A 12,918-nucleotide genomic window follows, 5' to 3' on the forward strand; every position below is an offset into this window, starting at 1 on the left:
GTGGCATTTAAAGTCAGATGACCTCTTTATTAAGGTTCGTTTGCTATTGAATCATCCAAGGGGACGCTGAGTCTTCGTTTTTGTTAATCCAAATGGATATAATTTCAATTTAGTTCACCGGCTAAATCAACAATGGAAAATCTCCTTTGAACAATTCTCAGGTGAACACACGACAAGTCAACACATGGAGGCCATGTGCTGGGATCACTCTGGCCAAATGTGACCTGCCTGAGAGTCGAATGGGAGACAAGAGGAAATGGGCAGATGGGCGACATGGCAATATCTGTGCCATTTATTTGGGAAGGAAGACTCCTGTACCAACTCCTATGGATTCTGGAGTTAGTTGGTATCTGTGTGGCTTTGGACAATGGCTCTGGTCTCTGGCACTTCTCTGTCAATGGGGATGCTAGTGGTCCCTGGCTCGCTGAGAGGGTGTGAGGGTTAGAACATGATTCTTACAAGGTTCTTTGGGGAGACTTGGTGAAAAGTCCCCATTGGCTGGAACTCACTGGAAAGCAGAACAGAGTTTGGAGGGCGGGGTCCTCTCCAGGGTAGGTCTGTTCTCTTCTTCTCCCTCCCCTGGTTTTGGCAGATGTTGGCCTGTTTGCTGATTAGCGCTTCTTCCAAACTGCCTTGTGCAATTCCATTACGCAAGGCTGCCTCGGAGGAAGAGGGCACCAATTGTTTCGGTCCCTGTCATCAGAGAGGCCGTGAGCGCCATTCCTGTGCAAACTGCGCTGCTGTGTGAACTGGTGGAACGTGTGGCCGATGTGTCCACTGCAGAGAGGGCTCTTGGGCAGTGGGTGGGGAACACACCGTCTCTTGGAGGGGGCTGCTGTCGTCGACTTTCAGATCAATCTGATGCCAGGTGGTTTGCAGGAGCAGCTCTGCCCCAAGCACCAAGGTGTCTGCAGGTGAACTCCACAGCCCACCTTGCACCTGTCTTGTGGAAGCGTCACTGGCAGCAGGGGAAGGAAGGAGAGGGAGTCATGGCAGCCATTTATTCTATCCCCTCCCTGACCCCTCCCTGATGAAACATCACCCTGCCTGGGGTATTCAAACCCCTGGACTGCGTGGCTGGCTCTGCCTTTGGGGAGTGTGTGCCCTGGCTAAGAGACCCCTAGCAAGTCACAAGGAAAGCTGTGAGGTTTGAAGAGGCCCCTGTCTTTCCTTTTTGCTACATTGGCTCACTTCAGATCACCTCTTTGTCCCAGGACTTCAACTCTGACCACCCGCCCTCCTTCCCTGCCCCTGGGGTTCCAAGCCGGACCCAGCTATGGTGCCCCGTTCCCTTCCATGACTCTACTTTTTGTGTACATTGATGCATTCAACATCTGCCGTGCAATGTCCTGGCATCGATAGGTTGTGATAAAGCAATCTTTGAATGTCCCCTGCTCTTGCCATCATTGAATATGTGGATACGCCATGAATCTGTGTTTATTTTAAAATATATTCCATAGTTACATCTACTTGAAGACAGGAATCTATCCTTTCTTTTAAATAAGCATGCATATTAAAGCAGAGAAACCTGAAAACTAAAAATTAATTGTATCATGTGTCCTTATCAGAATGTAGGTATTATACCAGAGTCCTAGCCAATGCATTACACATGTCAATATGCAGAATTTTTTTTTCCCTTTACAACGTATTGTTTATCAGAAATCTCTGTACTTTTCCTTTAGAGGAGTCAATATTCATTTATATTCTGTGCTGACAGCTACAAATTGATGACTAGCGGTTATCAAATAAATGTTGATGAAAAGAGGCTACTTAACATTTTCATCCCAACAAGGGTTCTGGAAGGATGGATAATTTAGATCTCAGGGCCTCCGCTACAAACAAACAGCAACTGCTTCCTAAATCCCACCTTTCTGTAGTGGAAGATTGCACCGCAAACCTGACAAATGACTTCTGAAAGAGAAAGATGCGCCCTTATTACAAGGATGCTCTTAGCTTAATCCTGAACAAGAATCCTAGGTAATTTTACATACACTAGAAAGATGGATGGCACAGTTCTCCTCTGGAAGCTCACAAATGTTTGACTAGATCAGAAATGGCATTCAAGCATGATTGAAGATTCTGCTGGGTTTCTCAGAAATTATCAGTCCCGTGTCAACACCCTGCCTCATTGCCATCGCAGGGGACGGAGGTGCTGCTTCCCCGAAGGTCCCGTGATCAGCAGCTGCTTGCAACCTACTGATAAATTGTTCTCAAAAAAAAAAAAAAAATCACTTAGGGGAACCCAAAGCTGCAGCCAGTGTTTATATGTCAAGGTGTTATTATTTTATCACAGTGGATCAGTAGCAATGGTGACAGATATTTTACACCAGAGTTGTTAACATTACTTCCTTCATACGGCTCTTTCATCTTTTCTGAATTATGTAGCGATGCCCCCCAAAGTGGCGTGAAAGTCATTTGATGGTGATTAAAGTGCTTCTTTAAAATTTTTTTTTATCAGTTTAAAAATGTTTCATCTTGTATCAGCAGTGCCAACTTGTTTACTAATGAGATCTCGCTAACGTGGCTCAGTCTCATGCTGATGATACGCAGACCAAAAAGCTGATGAGTGAAAAACAAGAACTTGTTATTAAACTGTCGTCACATCTGATCATAGAAAGATGTCACTCAGAGGTTGCCGTTAGGATAGCTGGAAAGGGAATTCCCCAAGAAGCCCAAGGAGTAGCGGGCATGGGGCCAACAGATATTGTCCAGCATGGCAGAACCACGCCAAGTCAGAGGGAGACTTTGACAAATGTATTCAGCTGATCTTTGGAGAAGGTGGTCTTGCTTTCAGGGGCCCTCCTGTGCTGTTTCTCAAAGCCAGAGCCACTGGCAATGAAGTTTAGATTACATACCACTCCAAACCTGGTGGCAGGGCACCAAAGCCAACTCTTGATAAGAAACAAAACAAAACAAAACAAAACAAAAAAACTGGGCTTTCTGAAAGTCATGGTTTTCGGCATAGTAGCCAAATGTCGGCTCACCCAAAACGAGGCCAGTGGCCATGCTTGCATATTCCATGTAGGGTAGGTACGTGTCCCTGCTTTCCAAAATGACTACAGAATTTCTTTGCAGAAACAGCAGTCCAGCAAGGCCAGAGGGCAACACAAGACCATTTTAGATGCGCAGAGTGGCAGAATACAACCTTGAATGTGTGGATACAACATGGGTTTGAAAGGGTTCTGCTTTGCTTTCCCACTTGGCCTCCTGGGTCTTTTCTCAGGACCGAGGGACCTGTGGAAGGCCAGTCTGTGGTGATGCACCAACACTGATATCATGACCTCTCAGGGGTTGGGGAAAAGGGGCTAGACCTCAGTATGAACTGACTGCATTCTCGCCCACTTGGAAATCAATGGCAAACCACCTGACCGTGACCCGGTGGGTTTTGCCGCTGCCAAGTAAAATGGGAACCCAAGACAGACTCCCCACAATTGCTGCAAACACCATCTCCACGCGAACTCTCCTGGAAACCAGGGAGGGCGATGTTTGGCTTAGTTATCTGGGTGAACCTTGTAGTCCCCACTTCTTCTTTTCTGTCCCTTTATGTCCCTGTTCCAGCTTGGGGTGCAGGGTAGACCACTGGAAGGTCTTCAGGTAAATGTGCCAGGTGCTAAGCTGGGGGTTATTGAGACTAATAATTCATCAAAGGGAAATGTGGATGACCCGAACTCACTTCCAATTGACTCTGGCCACACAAGTGAGTTGGGAAAAAAAAACTGCAGAAGCCAAGGCTTAAACAGGCTGTTTGGGGAGTGGGCACAGTGAGGGGGCTGGGGAGGAAACAAACCAGTGACTGTTTAGTTAAGTTCAAGTCCTGTCGGCTCAAATTCCAGACTAATGGAACTTGTCCCGTGGAGTTGAGCAGCCAGGTGTCACCAAAGCTTGTGTCTCACACTGGATACCTGTCCCACAATCTAGTCACTTGGCTGCATTCAATCGTTCCATGGTCGGTCCAGTTCAAAGGTGAGCACTGACCCTGACCTTGAAGTCAAAACAAAACACAACATCAACAAAACAAGCCTGCTTTATACCACTTTCCTAAAATCATAATACCTCGGGGTCCTGGTTCTTAGCATGGCCCTGGCCCCTGATGACTCTGAGTACGATCACAGCAAACGCAAACCAAATCACCATTTAGGCAGATGCCTCTCTGAGAAGCAACCTGCTTTTACACTGTGTAGGGGCAGGACAATGGTGACCTCTGGGTGACTGGGGATAATCATTTCCCCCACAATCAAACATCCCTAATGTTTTCCTCAAGGCGCCCAGTCTGCAGTTACCTGTTCCGGTCCTCTTTGGCAACCCCCTCCCCATCAGCTGATAATTAGTTGATGCAGCAATGGCCGTGATACGCATCAATAATCATAAGGTGCCAGGTAAACTGTATTGGTTTTAAATTAGAGCCATGCGTATCGTGTCTCCCCATGAGCAGCAGCCTATTATTTTTAATTATGGCCTGCAAAGCAAAGTGATTTCTTGCCCTCTTTACAGCATCCTGGCAGTATTCTGTCAGTTGAGATGACGTGGTGCCCCATCAGCGCACATATCCCCAGCCACAGCCCCAACTGTCACATGCCAGGCGATGGAGAGTGATCAATGGCATTCATTGCAACTTGCCTTTTGAAGTGCGCCAGAAGGAAATACACCCTCTTAGCCACTGTCCCGTTGTAAATCCAGGACAAATATAGCATTTAAGAACAGTTTTGTTTTGTTTTGTTTTTGACAAATTAACGTGTGTCTGTGGTCTGTGTGGGCATGTGTGCGGAGCATGTCTCTGTGTGTTCTAAACATTCTAACAGCATAGCAGACTCTTCCCCAGCAGCACCATGGGCAAAGAATAAAGGACCGATCTGTCTCTAGCCCACTCAGGTTTTCTATCTGATGGGCTGTAATTAAGAGTGAATAATCCAGACAGAAAGCTCTAGAAAGATCTAGGTGTCAAATTACATTACACATTGGGAAGCCGAGGGTCGATGAATGTGTGCCTATGTGTTAGGAAGGATTCTGTCTTTTCTCTTCGCAGAAGAGGCACCTGGCAGGACATATTGACCAGTGTCTTTATTTTCGAAGCTTCTTCCTGTCGGAGGGGTGGAAAGTCACACAAGCTTTCCAAGTGGAGTTTGTGAACTTGTCTTCCCATGACGGTCATGGGCTTCGAGCTCAGTACCCTTGACCATGTGACACCCAACTCGGGTGACCCGGGCAGAAGGAGACTGGCTGGTCCCTAGTCAGAAGGACATCTCCCTCGACTTACACATTCTCTTTCTTTCTTTTTTTTTTTTCATTATTGATTCCAGCAACAGGGAGCTGCCACCACGGTGTACTGCGCAGCGGCTCCGGAGCTGGAGGGCCTGGGAGGGATGTACTTCAACAACTGCTGCCGCTGCCTGCCCTCGCCAGAAGCCCAGAGCGAAGACACAGCCCGGGCGCTGTGGGCGCTCAGCGAGAGGCTGGTCCAGGAACGCGTCGGCGGGCAGTCCAGCTAGGAGCTGGGGCGACGATGGCTCCCACGTCCCTGCACCAGTATGGCACCATGGCCAACGCTGGCCCCTCCTACTTAGCATCCCGGGGGGGGGGGGTGGCTTCCACGCCCCTCCAGCGCAGATCCACAAAAGAAGCAATTGCAACAGAGCGAAGAATGTTAAGCACCAAGGGAAAGCAGGGAATCGCAGGGTCAAGGGATGATGTCGCTTTTCTGGGGTTAGGGTGGGTGTGGGTCCCTTGCTTTCTGGTGGTGGCCTGATGGGAGGGGAAAGCTTGATGGGTGTGCCGTTCTTTCTCTCACTGTAGAAGCATGAGCAACTCACTCTCATTTTTGGAACAGCCTGGTGTGTCCCCTTATCCCACACGGCCACCACCATGGCCATCATCATAGTCAGAGGCTGGCTTTCTCCTGCCTAGGGAAGAGCAAGCAAATGCCCACCCTTTCATGCTGCAGAGACCCAGGAAACAGTTATTCATTCCACCAAGTCTGAGGTGGCTTGACAACTTCCTGGAGAGAATCTCAGAACCTGGGTCTAGCCATCTGAAATGGGGACACCAGAGACGCAGTGCAGTGGGCGGGGCTAGCGGGCAGAAGGGTGCCGGTCCTCCACTCCCTTGCCAAAGCTATCCAAAAAATTCTTTAGAGATTATAACCCATTTTGCAAATCATTCCTTAGCTACCTAGACGGGCAAGATGGGAGGCAGCGTGTCCTCAGGGGGGGTACATGGAATATTCTTGGGGTGGGGAGTAAAAATACTTCCCTCATTCTTCCCTTGAAGGTTCCAGAACAGCCCAGTGGCTGGGTTTCCTGCCTGCTGCTGCTTCCTCCTGTTCCTCCCATCCCATGCTTAATAAAAGAGCATGCTTGGCTATTTCACCTGAAGTTCGTTTAAAGTTTCTTTAAAAGTCCCTATCGTCTCTGTAAAAGTCTGTGTCCGTTTTTTTGTTTTTGAATTTTTTTTTTTTTTTAGAAAAGAAATCGAGAGGAAAAATAAAGCGCTTCTGTAGACGCCAGGAAAACACCATTCTTGCTTCTTCTCTGAGTTCGTGTTGTGTTTTGTGCTTTGTGGGCCAAGTTGTCTCACGCGGTTAGCATGCCAGCGTCGTATTTTCTGTTAGAGAAAGAAAGAAAAAGAAAAGTGACTACCGTTTGATTTCACCTGAAGAGGCTCTTTATTACTTACGCAGGGTTACTGCAGCCCTGGGAGCCCCGCTTCCCAGTCCTCACCCAGCTGGTGGTGATGGAGTGTCTAACCAAGGAGGTCAGCCAGGGACTCTTCCCTTTCCATTGACCTGCCACACCCTTAAGATGTCCTCTCCGTCTCAGAGACCAAGTCTTCCTCCATCCTCCATCCACCCGACAGCCATCTTGAGCTAGATCCTGGGAATTCAGATTTGGGTAAGGGGGTGAGGACAAGAGGAAGTCCACTCTGGCATGAGGGAGAGATGCTTTTACTGAAGTACTGGGACCCTGAGGGTGGCCTGTGTGTCCTGTCCCCCTTCCTGAAAATGGCAGCGTCAGTCTAGGCAGCACCATGCATCAATCTCTGGGCCTCCACCCGGTGGAACATCGTCGCTCTCCCCTAGCCCAGGCCTGGCTACAGCTTCGCATCAGCTATGCTGTCCCTCAGAAAATCCTTATTATTCTAGGACCGTTAAAAAAGTATGAATCAGATACTGTCACCTTCCTGACATCCAGGTAACCCCACTTACATCATCACAGAGGACACAGCCCCAGCTGAGCCAGCCCAGAGAAGGAACACCACAGTGAACCCAAGAAGTGCAAAAATTAATAACATTGTCATTTCAAGCCACTAATTGTCAGGATTGTGTGTTCTACAGCAAAAGCTAACCACGCCAACGTCCCGTTTCACTGAGCGAAGTCCACATTTTCCAGCGGTGGCCTGAGTTCTCTCATGAGCCGGTCCTCGGGTACCTTTCTCCTCCCCCGTGGGCACCTCCCCTTCTCTGCTAGGAGCCACGCTGGCTTCCTGTGTCCCTCCAGCAGGCCACTGGGCCTTCTCCAGGTCTCTGTACACCTGTTATCCCGGCTGAAAGCTTTTCTCCCGGAGGTCTGGATGGCTCCCTCCATCGCTGCTTTCTGACCTCTGTTCAAGTGTGACCCGTGTCCAACGAGGTGACATTCCCAGCCACTCCCCTTGCGCTGTCACCACAGTCAGCCTCCCTTACCCTTATTGTTTTTCCTTCAAAACCCTTAATACTATTGGCCATATGAAGAGTTTCTTTTCTGCTCTTCTCCACGCTCTATCAGAGACCCCATGGCGTTTGTCTCCTTCATAGTGTGGCCACATGCCTTGACCTGCTCCTGGCACATAGTAGGTTTAATAAGTAACCTCCAGGGGAAGGATCCGTCTTGCCCACCCATGTTTCTGTTCATGAAAGTAATTTCCACATTGTGACAACTGCGAGCTGCACACCTCGCCAAACTAGCCTCGGTGCCCCGTCTAATTTCTAAGGTGACCGCGTCCTGCCAGGCAGTGCCCATTTCCTGTCTTACACCCGAAGACACTGAGGCCAAGAGGTTTCAGAGTTACCGCTGTCCACACGGTGCACACGTCAGTAGAGCCACGATTCCTACCGTGGTGGTTTGATGTCAAGGTCAGGCAGCTTCTCTGCACCAAAGCCACCAGTCCTCCACAGGCCTCAAGTGTCCCTCTGGTAGGATGCACCACCTAGATGTCTCAGGCTGGTTGATTTCTTGCCTGAGAAGGGGATCTGGCTGGTGCTCCTTCTGGATAGTGCCTGCCATAAACTCGACAAACCACCTTGCACATGCCATTTATCCGACGATATTGGCTCCAGCCCCCCGACCCCAGTGTTCCCCTGCAGACCCTCACACCTGGAAGGATTGCCAGTGTCTGCCTCTGGCCTCTTTTGCTTCTAGTGGACACAGGTTCTGAGCTCTCCCAGTGCCACGGAATCCACCAAACAGCATGAAGAGGCTGGGTCCTCGGTGGTCCTTCTCTTCTGAGTTCCCCGCTCTTCCTATGTTTCATTAAACCCTAGAGGCAGCCGGTCTCCACTTTCACATCTAAATAAGAGGGACTTGCTGCAGTTTATCAATAGGAAACAAGAAATGGAAGCGTCCCCTGGCAGAGGCTGTACCCTGCGGCTTGTGGCTTTTGCTCTTTAAAATGAGGCGATGGTTCGTTTTGTTTTGAACTTCAATGAAGGAGGCCTGGTTCCTTTCATCAAGGTCAATGCTAAGCGAGAAAGCTTGGCTTGCACAATTGCTGCCCATTCTGGTCACCAGCAGTTACCCTTTTTTTAGAAGTTTACATTAAAAATATCTCAAATAGCAATACCTACCCTGGGTATCAACCTTGTGCCTTTCAACATAGCCAAGCCGGTTTGGTTGAAGTCACTTTAGAATGCTAAATGACATCATGAAATGTGATCCACAGAATCATTGAAAAAAAAAAAAAACCACTCTGAATTCTTGTGTCTATTGATGAAATGAGGTAGCAACAGTAAACCTAATTTTTAGAAAGAAAAAGAAAGACTCATGTACTGCTGTACATACAATTTTGTATTTAAATGCTGCTTTTCAAGCCTTCATGGTGTTTGGTTTTTGGGTCCTTCCCATTGTTTCTCAAAACTTTCAATTATTTGAAGAGATGCCTAGTATATCGTGTTGGTGATATGCCACCATTTGGAAACCCAGCCCTTGCCCACGACATTTACGTTATTTCTAGGTTCTCTTGGTAGCATTAACAGTTTGCTTAGCAACTTTCTGCAGATGCTTTAAGTCCTGTTAATTTACCTCCTCGGCAACATTGTAGGAGCTGGGAGCTCCCGACTGTTGGGAAGGGTCCCCTCCTACCACTTCTGCTCCGATTGTTTGCAGCCTTGTCAACATGGGGTGTTGACATTTATATTTTTAAGCATTTTAGCCTTATACTGTCACAACCTCTATCTATTTATATGTAATACTCCCAAGCAGCCAGCCAACTTATTTAAACCATAAGCATTTTGTCTTTTATATTTCCCCAGGACCATTCACAATTTTAATTAGTCTGGAAATTCCGAGTGAGTTTACAGAGAGGGGGTTTGGGTAGGAAAATGCAGTCCACGGTGCTTCAACTTTACTGGGCTACTTTTTCCAGCCACCAGCTGCATCTCTACATCGACCCAGCTGAATGCAGCACAGGACCCAGACTCTCACCTGGGAGTCTCTGGTTCCTGCTGGCTCACGGACTGACCCCTGGTTGGGGCTCTCAGCAGGCCCCTTCTTGGCCGCTGATATACCTGTGCTTTCTTGAAAATGCGCCACGCCAATCAGGAGATTGTCTTGCTGCCAACTGATCTGCTTGCAGGGCCGTCCCCACTGCATCCTAACTGTGAGGGATAAAAGCTGTTTCCAATTTTCAAAATGGGAGGAAGCACCTAGCGCCTCTCCGCGTCACGCATTCCCACGAGGCGGGTGCCCGTCTTCCTCTGGCCTTCCTGGTTTTATCAGAGGCTCCATTGGAGCTTGTCTCTCAACTTTGGAATTGTGACAGTGTCTCTTGTTGGATGCTAGACATCGCAGAGGCTAAAAGTCCACTCTGTAAAGTTCCATCTCCTGAGTGTTTACCCATATTTTGTGCTTTCCTGCAATGCTGCTGTCTTTATGTAGTCGAGTCTCATGACTTTGGAAGTCAACATAAATGTCCCCTTTTCACCACAGAGGAGGCCATTCAAGCCTGAGACCACCGATGCCCGGGATTGTTACGTAACTGTCTCTCTGCAAGTCCATTCTGCATCCCTGTGTGCCCTTCCTCCCTGCGCTCCCAGCCTTCCCTGCTTTACTTTCTATTTCCAGACTTGTTTAAGCTTCTCCAAGGATTCCGAATTTACCTGAAAGTGGCTTTCTCTTGTAAGTCCTTTAAACATGATTTGTGAGATTGGTTCATGAAAAAAAAAAAAAAAAGGTCCAACATTGCATTGAGACAGAGTTGATCTTAGAAATGTTTGCTAAACGATTTTCTTTTAAATAAAATGGATTTCTGTTTTTATTACGGAGTTCAAATGCATGCTTAGCGTTTCAGCTTGGGGAAAGGAAATATCAGACAAGCATTCATGACCAAGTTCTACCAATCAAAGCAAGTTGCATAAACATTCTGGAGTATTTTTTTCCTATTTCTAAAATGTATTTTAAAATTTATTTGTGTCTTTTTGTTTTAGTTTTATGCAGTTGAGCTTATATTTTGGGCATAATTCTATGTATTTCAAACTACATAACATCTTTTAAAATCTTCTCATGCTTTTTAAATCCTGTATTTGGTAAACAGATATACTGTAGTGACTTATGCATTTTATGGTTATTAGAGAGTTAAGGTTTTTCCCCGACCACAATTCATTAACAGAAATGATGATTTGGTAAGTAACGTTGGTTTTAAATTTTGAGAGATGGTTTGGTTATTTCCTTAATATTCCAAAGAGAATGCTGAGCTCCAAGAATCTGGAGAGTTCTGTGTCTCTGGGTAGTTACTGGCTCTCCATATGCCTGACTTCCATCCACGCCATGGATTTTCTTTGGGGAAGGCAGGTGTGTGTCCCCTAGGTGGATTTGCTGTGAATCAGTATATTTCCCAGGTGATGTGCCTATCTGGCACTCAGCAGTGCGAATCTTACCAGGGACGCAGTTAAAGTTCCTGGGCCTGGAAGGCCCCTGCCCATCTGGAACCGAGACAGAAGGGGACAGGAGCCCGTGTCCGCGAAATAAAAAAAAGACTGAATGCAGAGAACAGGGAGAGACCAGCTAAACTTTGGGTCAGCTGGTTGCGCCAGCCTTTTGGTGTTAATTGTTCTGCAGCTGAAGATGCTCCTCAGAGGGCTCCAGGACTGGCTTGCCGGGCTGGGGAAGAGCTCAGCATTCTCGGCCTGGGTTGCTGAGATGGGGCCTTCAGAGCTGGTTCTGGGGACTCTTGTCTGGTGTGGCCCGGATTTGAAGGACTCTGTGATGCAGTGGTTGGCTTTTTTGCTTCTATCTCTTCAAACCTGCTCATGGGGACGCTGAGAGATCTTTGAATGATTTAGGGACAGTTCAGGATGTTGTCCTGTTTCTTGAATGGGAATCTAAACAATAACTGTGTTTAAAATAAAAGTCTCAATAAATCGCAGTGGTCACAAACCCTTTGGCTCAGAGATTAAAATTTTAGGGATTAATTCTAAAGAAGAGCAATATTTGAGAGTGGACTGTTGAGAAGTATTTTGTGATTGTGTGTGTGTGTGTGTGTGTGTGTGCATGTGCACCTGTGTGTGTTTAGGCATCAGGAGTTTGGGACTCTCCAAACTGCATTCACATGCTAATGGAGAAATTCTGCTCTTAAAAGCAAACAACTTAATAATACTTAACCTCAAATCCTTCCAGCCCTGGTCACTGGCTTTTGTTTTTGTGTGGATGTCTATTTGTGTCCCCCCAACACAGAAGAATAAAGTGGAACCACAATATCTGGAGTCAGAGGGCAAGGCCCTCTAGCTACCATGACATACTAGTGTAGGGAAAACGTAGTTGACTTAAACAATATAAAATATTTGAGGGGCGTGATTCCATTTCTGTTAAACCAACATTTGTGTTATCAGTCCATATAAATTACGTACTGAGGAAACAACTGAAAGATAAAAATCTGGGTTATCTCCGGGTAGAGGAAATGTGGATGGGGGGCACTCTTTGCCTTAGTGTTTACCTATATTCCCACACTTTCTATAATGAAAGTAAACTCTAATACTTTTTAAAAGTAAAAAATTGTAAGAAAAAGACAAAATGTACCAGTGATCCTAAAACATGCCCGGTTATCTCACTGAGTGTTACAGTCCTGCTGTGAGCAGTCCAGGGTGCAGTGACAGATCTAGAAAGTTCTCTCGGTTTGACATATAGGCAGGAATAAAATAGCTTTGAAGATCTATCTACAGGAACAGGTTGGGAGGTTTCAGGGCTGTGTGGCACAGAGAAAAATACATTTGAGAAACAAAAGGAGGTAGATTTATTTTTCTTTTGAATAGCCATTTGCTTGTCTGAATTGCCTTTCAGCGCTGTGTGTGTACAAACACCATCTCCCTGTGGCTTCGACCAGGTGAGTATTCAATAAGAGGCTTCCCTCTGCTGGGGTTTGACTTTCTGCCAAGGTTGAATAACAAACTCCAATTGTTCAACTCCTCACTTCTCCACCCCGGTGCACCCATATTAACCTTGAGCATTCACCCTGGCTTTTGCAAAACCTGGCGTTGAATATATGACAAGCCCCACCCTACATTTCTTTTATGATTGCTTGCGGAAAACTTGAACTTGTGATCAGCACAAGTATCTCTTTATTTATCCATCTGATCTCTGCTGATGTCAAGTTTAAACAATGTACAATTAGAAAAGTAAAATAATATACCCCATACTACTGTAAACAATTATACTCATTAAAAGACCTTGTATGAAA

General features: G+C 46.8%; 2 protein-coding genes across 2 annotated transcripts in view; one reads left to right on the forward strand and one right to left on the reverse strand.

Moving 5' to 3' along the window:
• The window catches only part of Wwox (WW domain containing oxidoreductase), an 874,518-nt gene extending 868,637 nt beyond the window's left edge, over nucleotides 1-5,881 (forward strand). Inside the window, exon 9 of the mRNA XM_076838501.2 lies at nucleotides 5,298-5,881. Within this exon, the coding sequence (XP_076694616.1) occupies nucleotides 5,298-5,486 (189 nt within the window). The 3' untranslated portion in view covers nucleotides 5,487-5,881. The remainder of the gene's footprint in view (nucleotides 1-5,297) is intronic.
• A 473-nt stretch (nucleotides 5,882-6,354) lies between these two features.
• Nucleotides 6,355-12,918, reverse strand: part of Maf (MAF bZIP transcription factor) — a 310,546-nt gene continuing 303,982 nt past the window's right edge. Inside the window, exon 3 of the mRNA XM_076838504.2 lies at nucleotides 6,355-6,597. The gene's annotated coding sequence lies outside the window, so the exon portion shown is untranslated. The remainder of the gene's footprint in view (nucleotides 6,598-12,918) is intronic.

The sequence above is a fragment of the Callospermophilus lateralis genome, chromosome 18, assembly GCF_048772815.1.
Source record: "Callospermophilus lateralis isolate mCalLat2 chromosome 18, mCalLat2.hap1, whole genome shotgun sequence".
In the NCBI taxonomy this organism is placed as follows: domain Eukaryota; kingdom Metazoa; phylum Chordata; class Mammalia; order Rodentia; family Sciuridae; genus Callospermophilus; species Callospermophilus lateralis.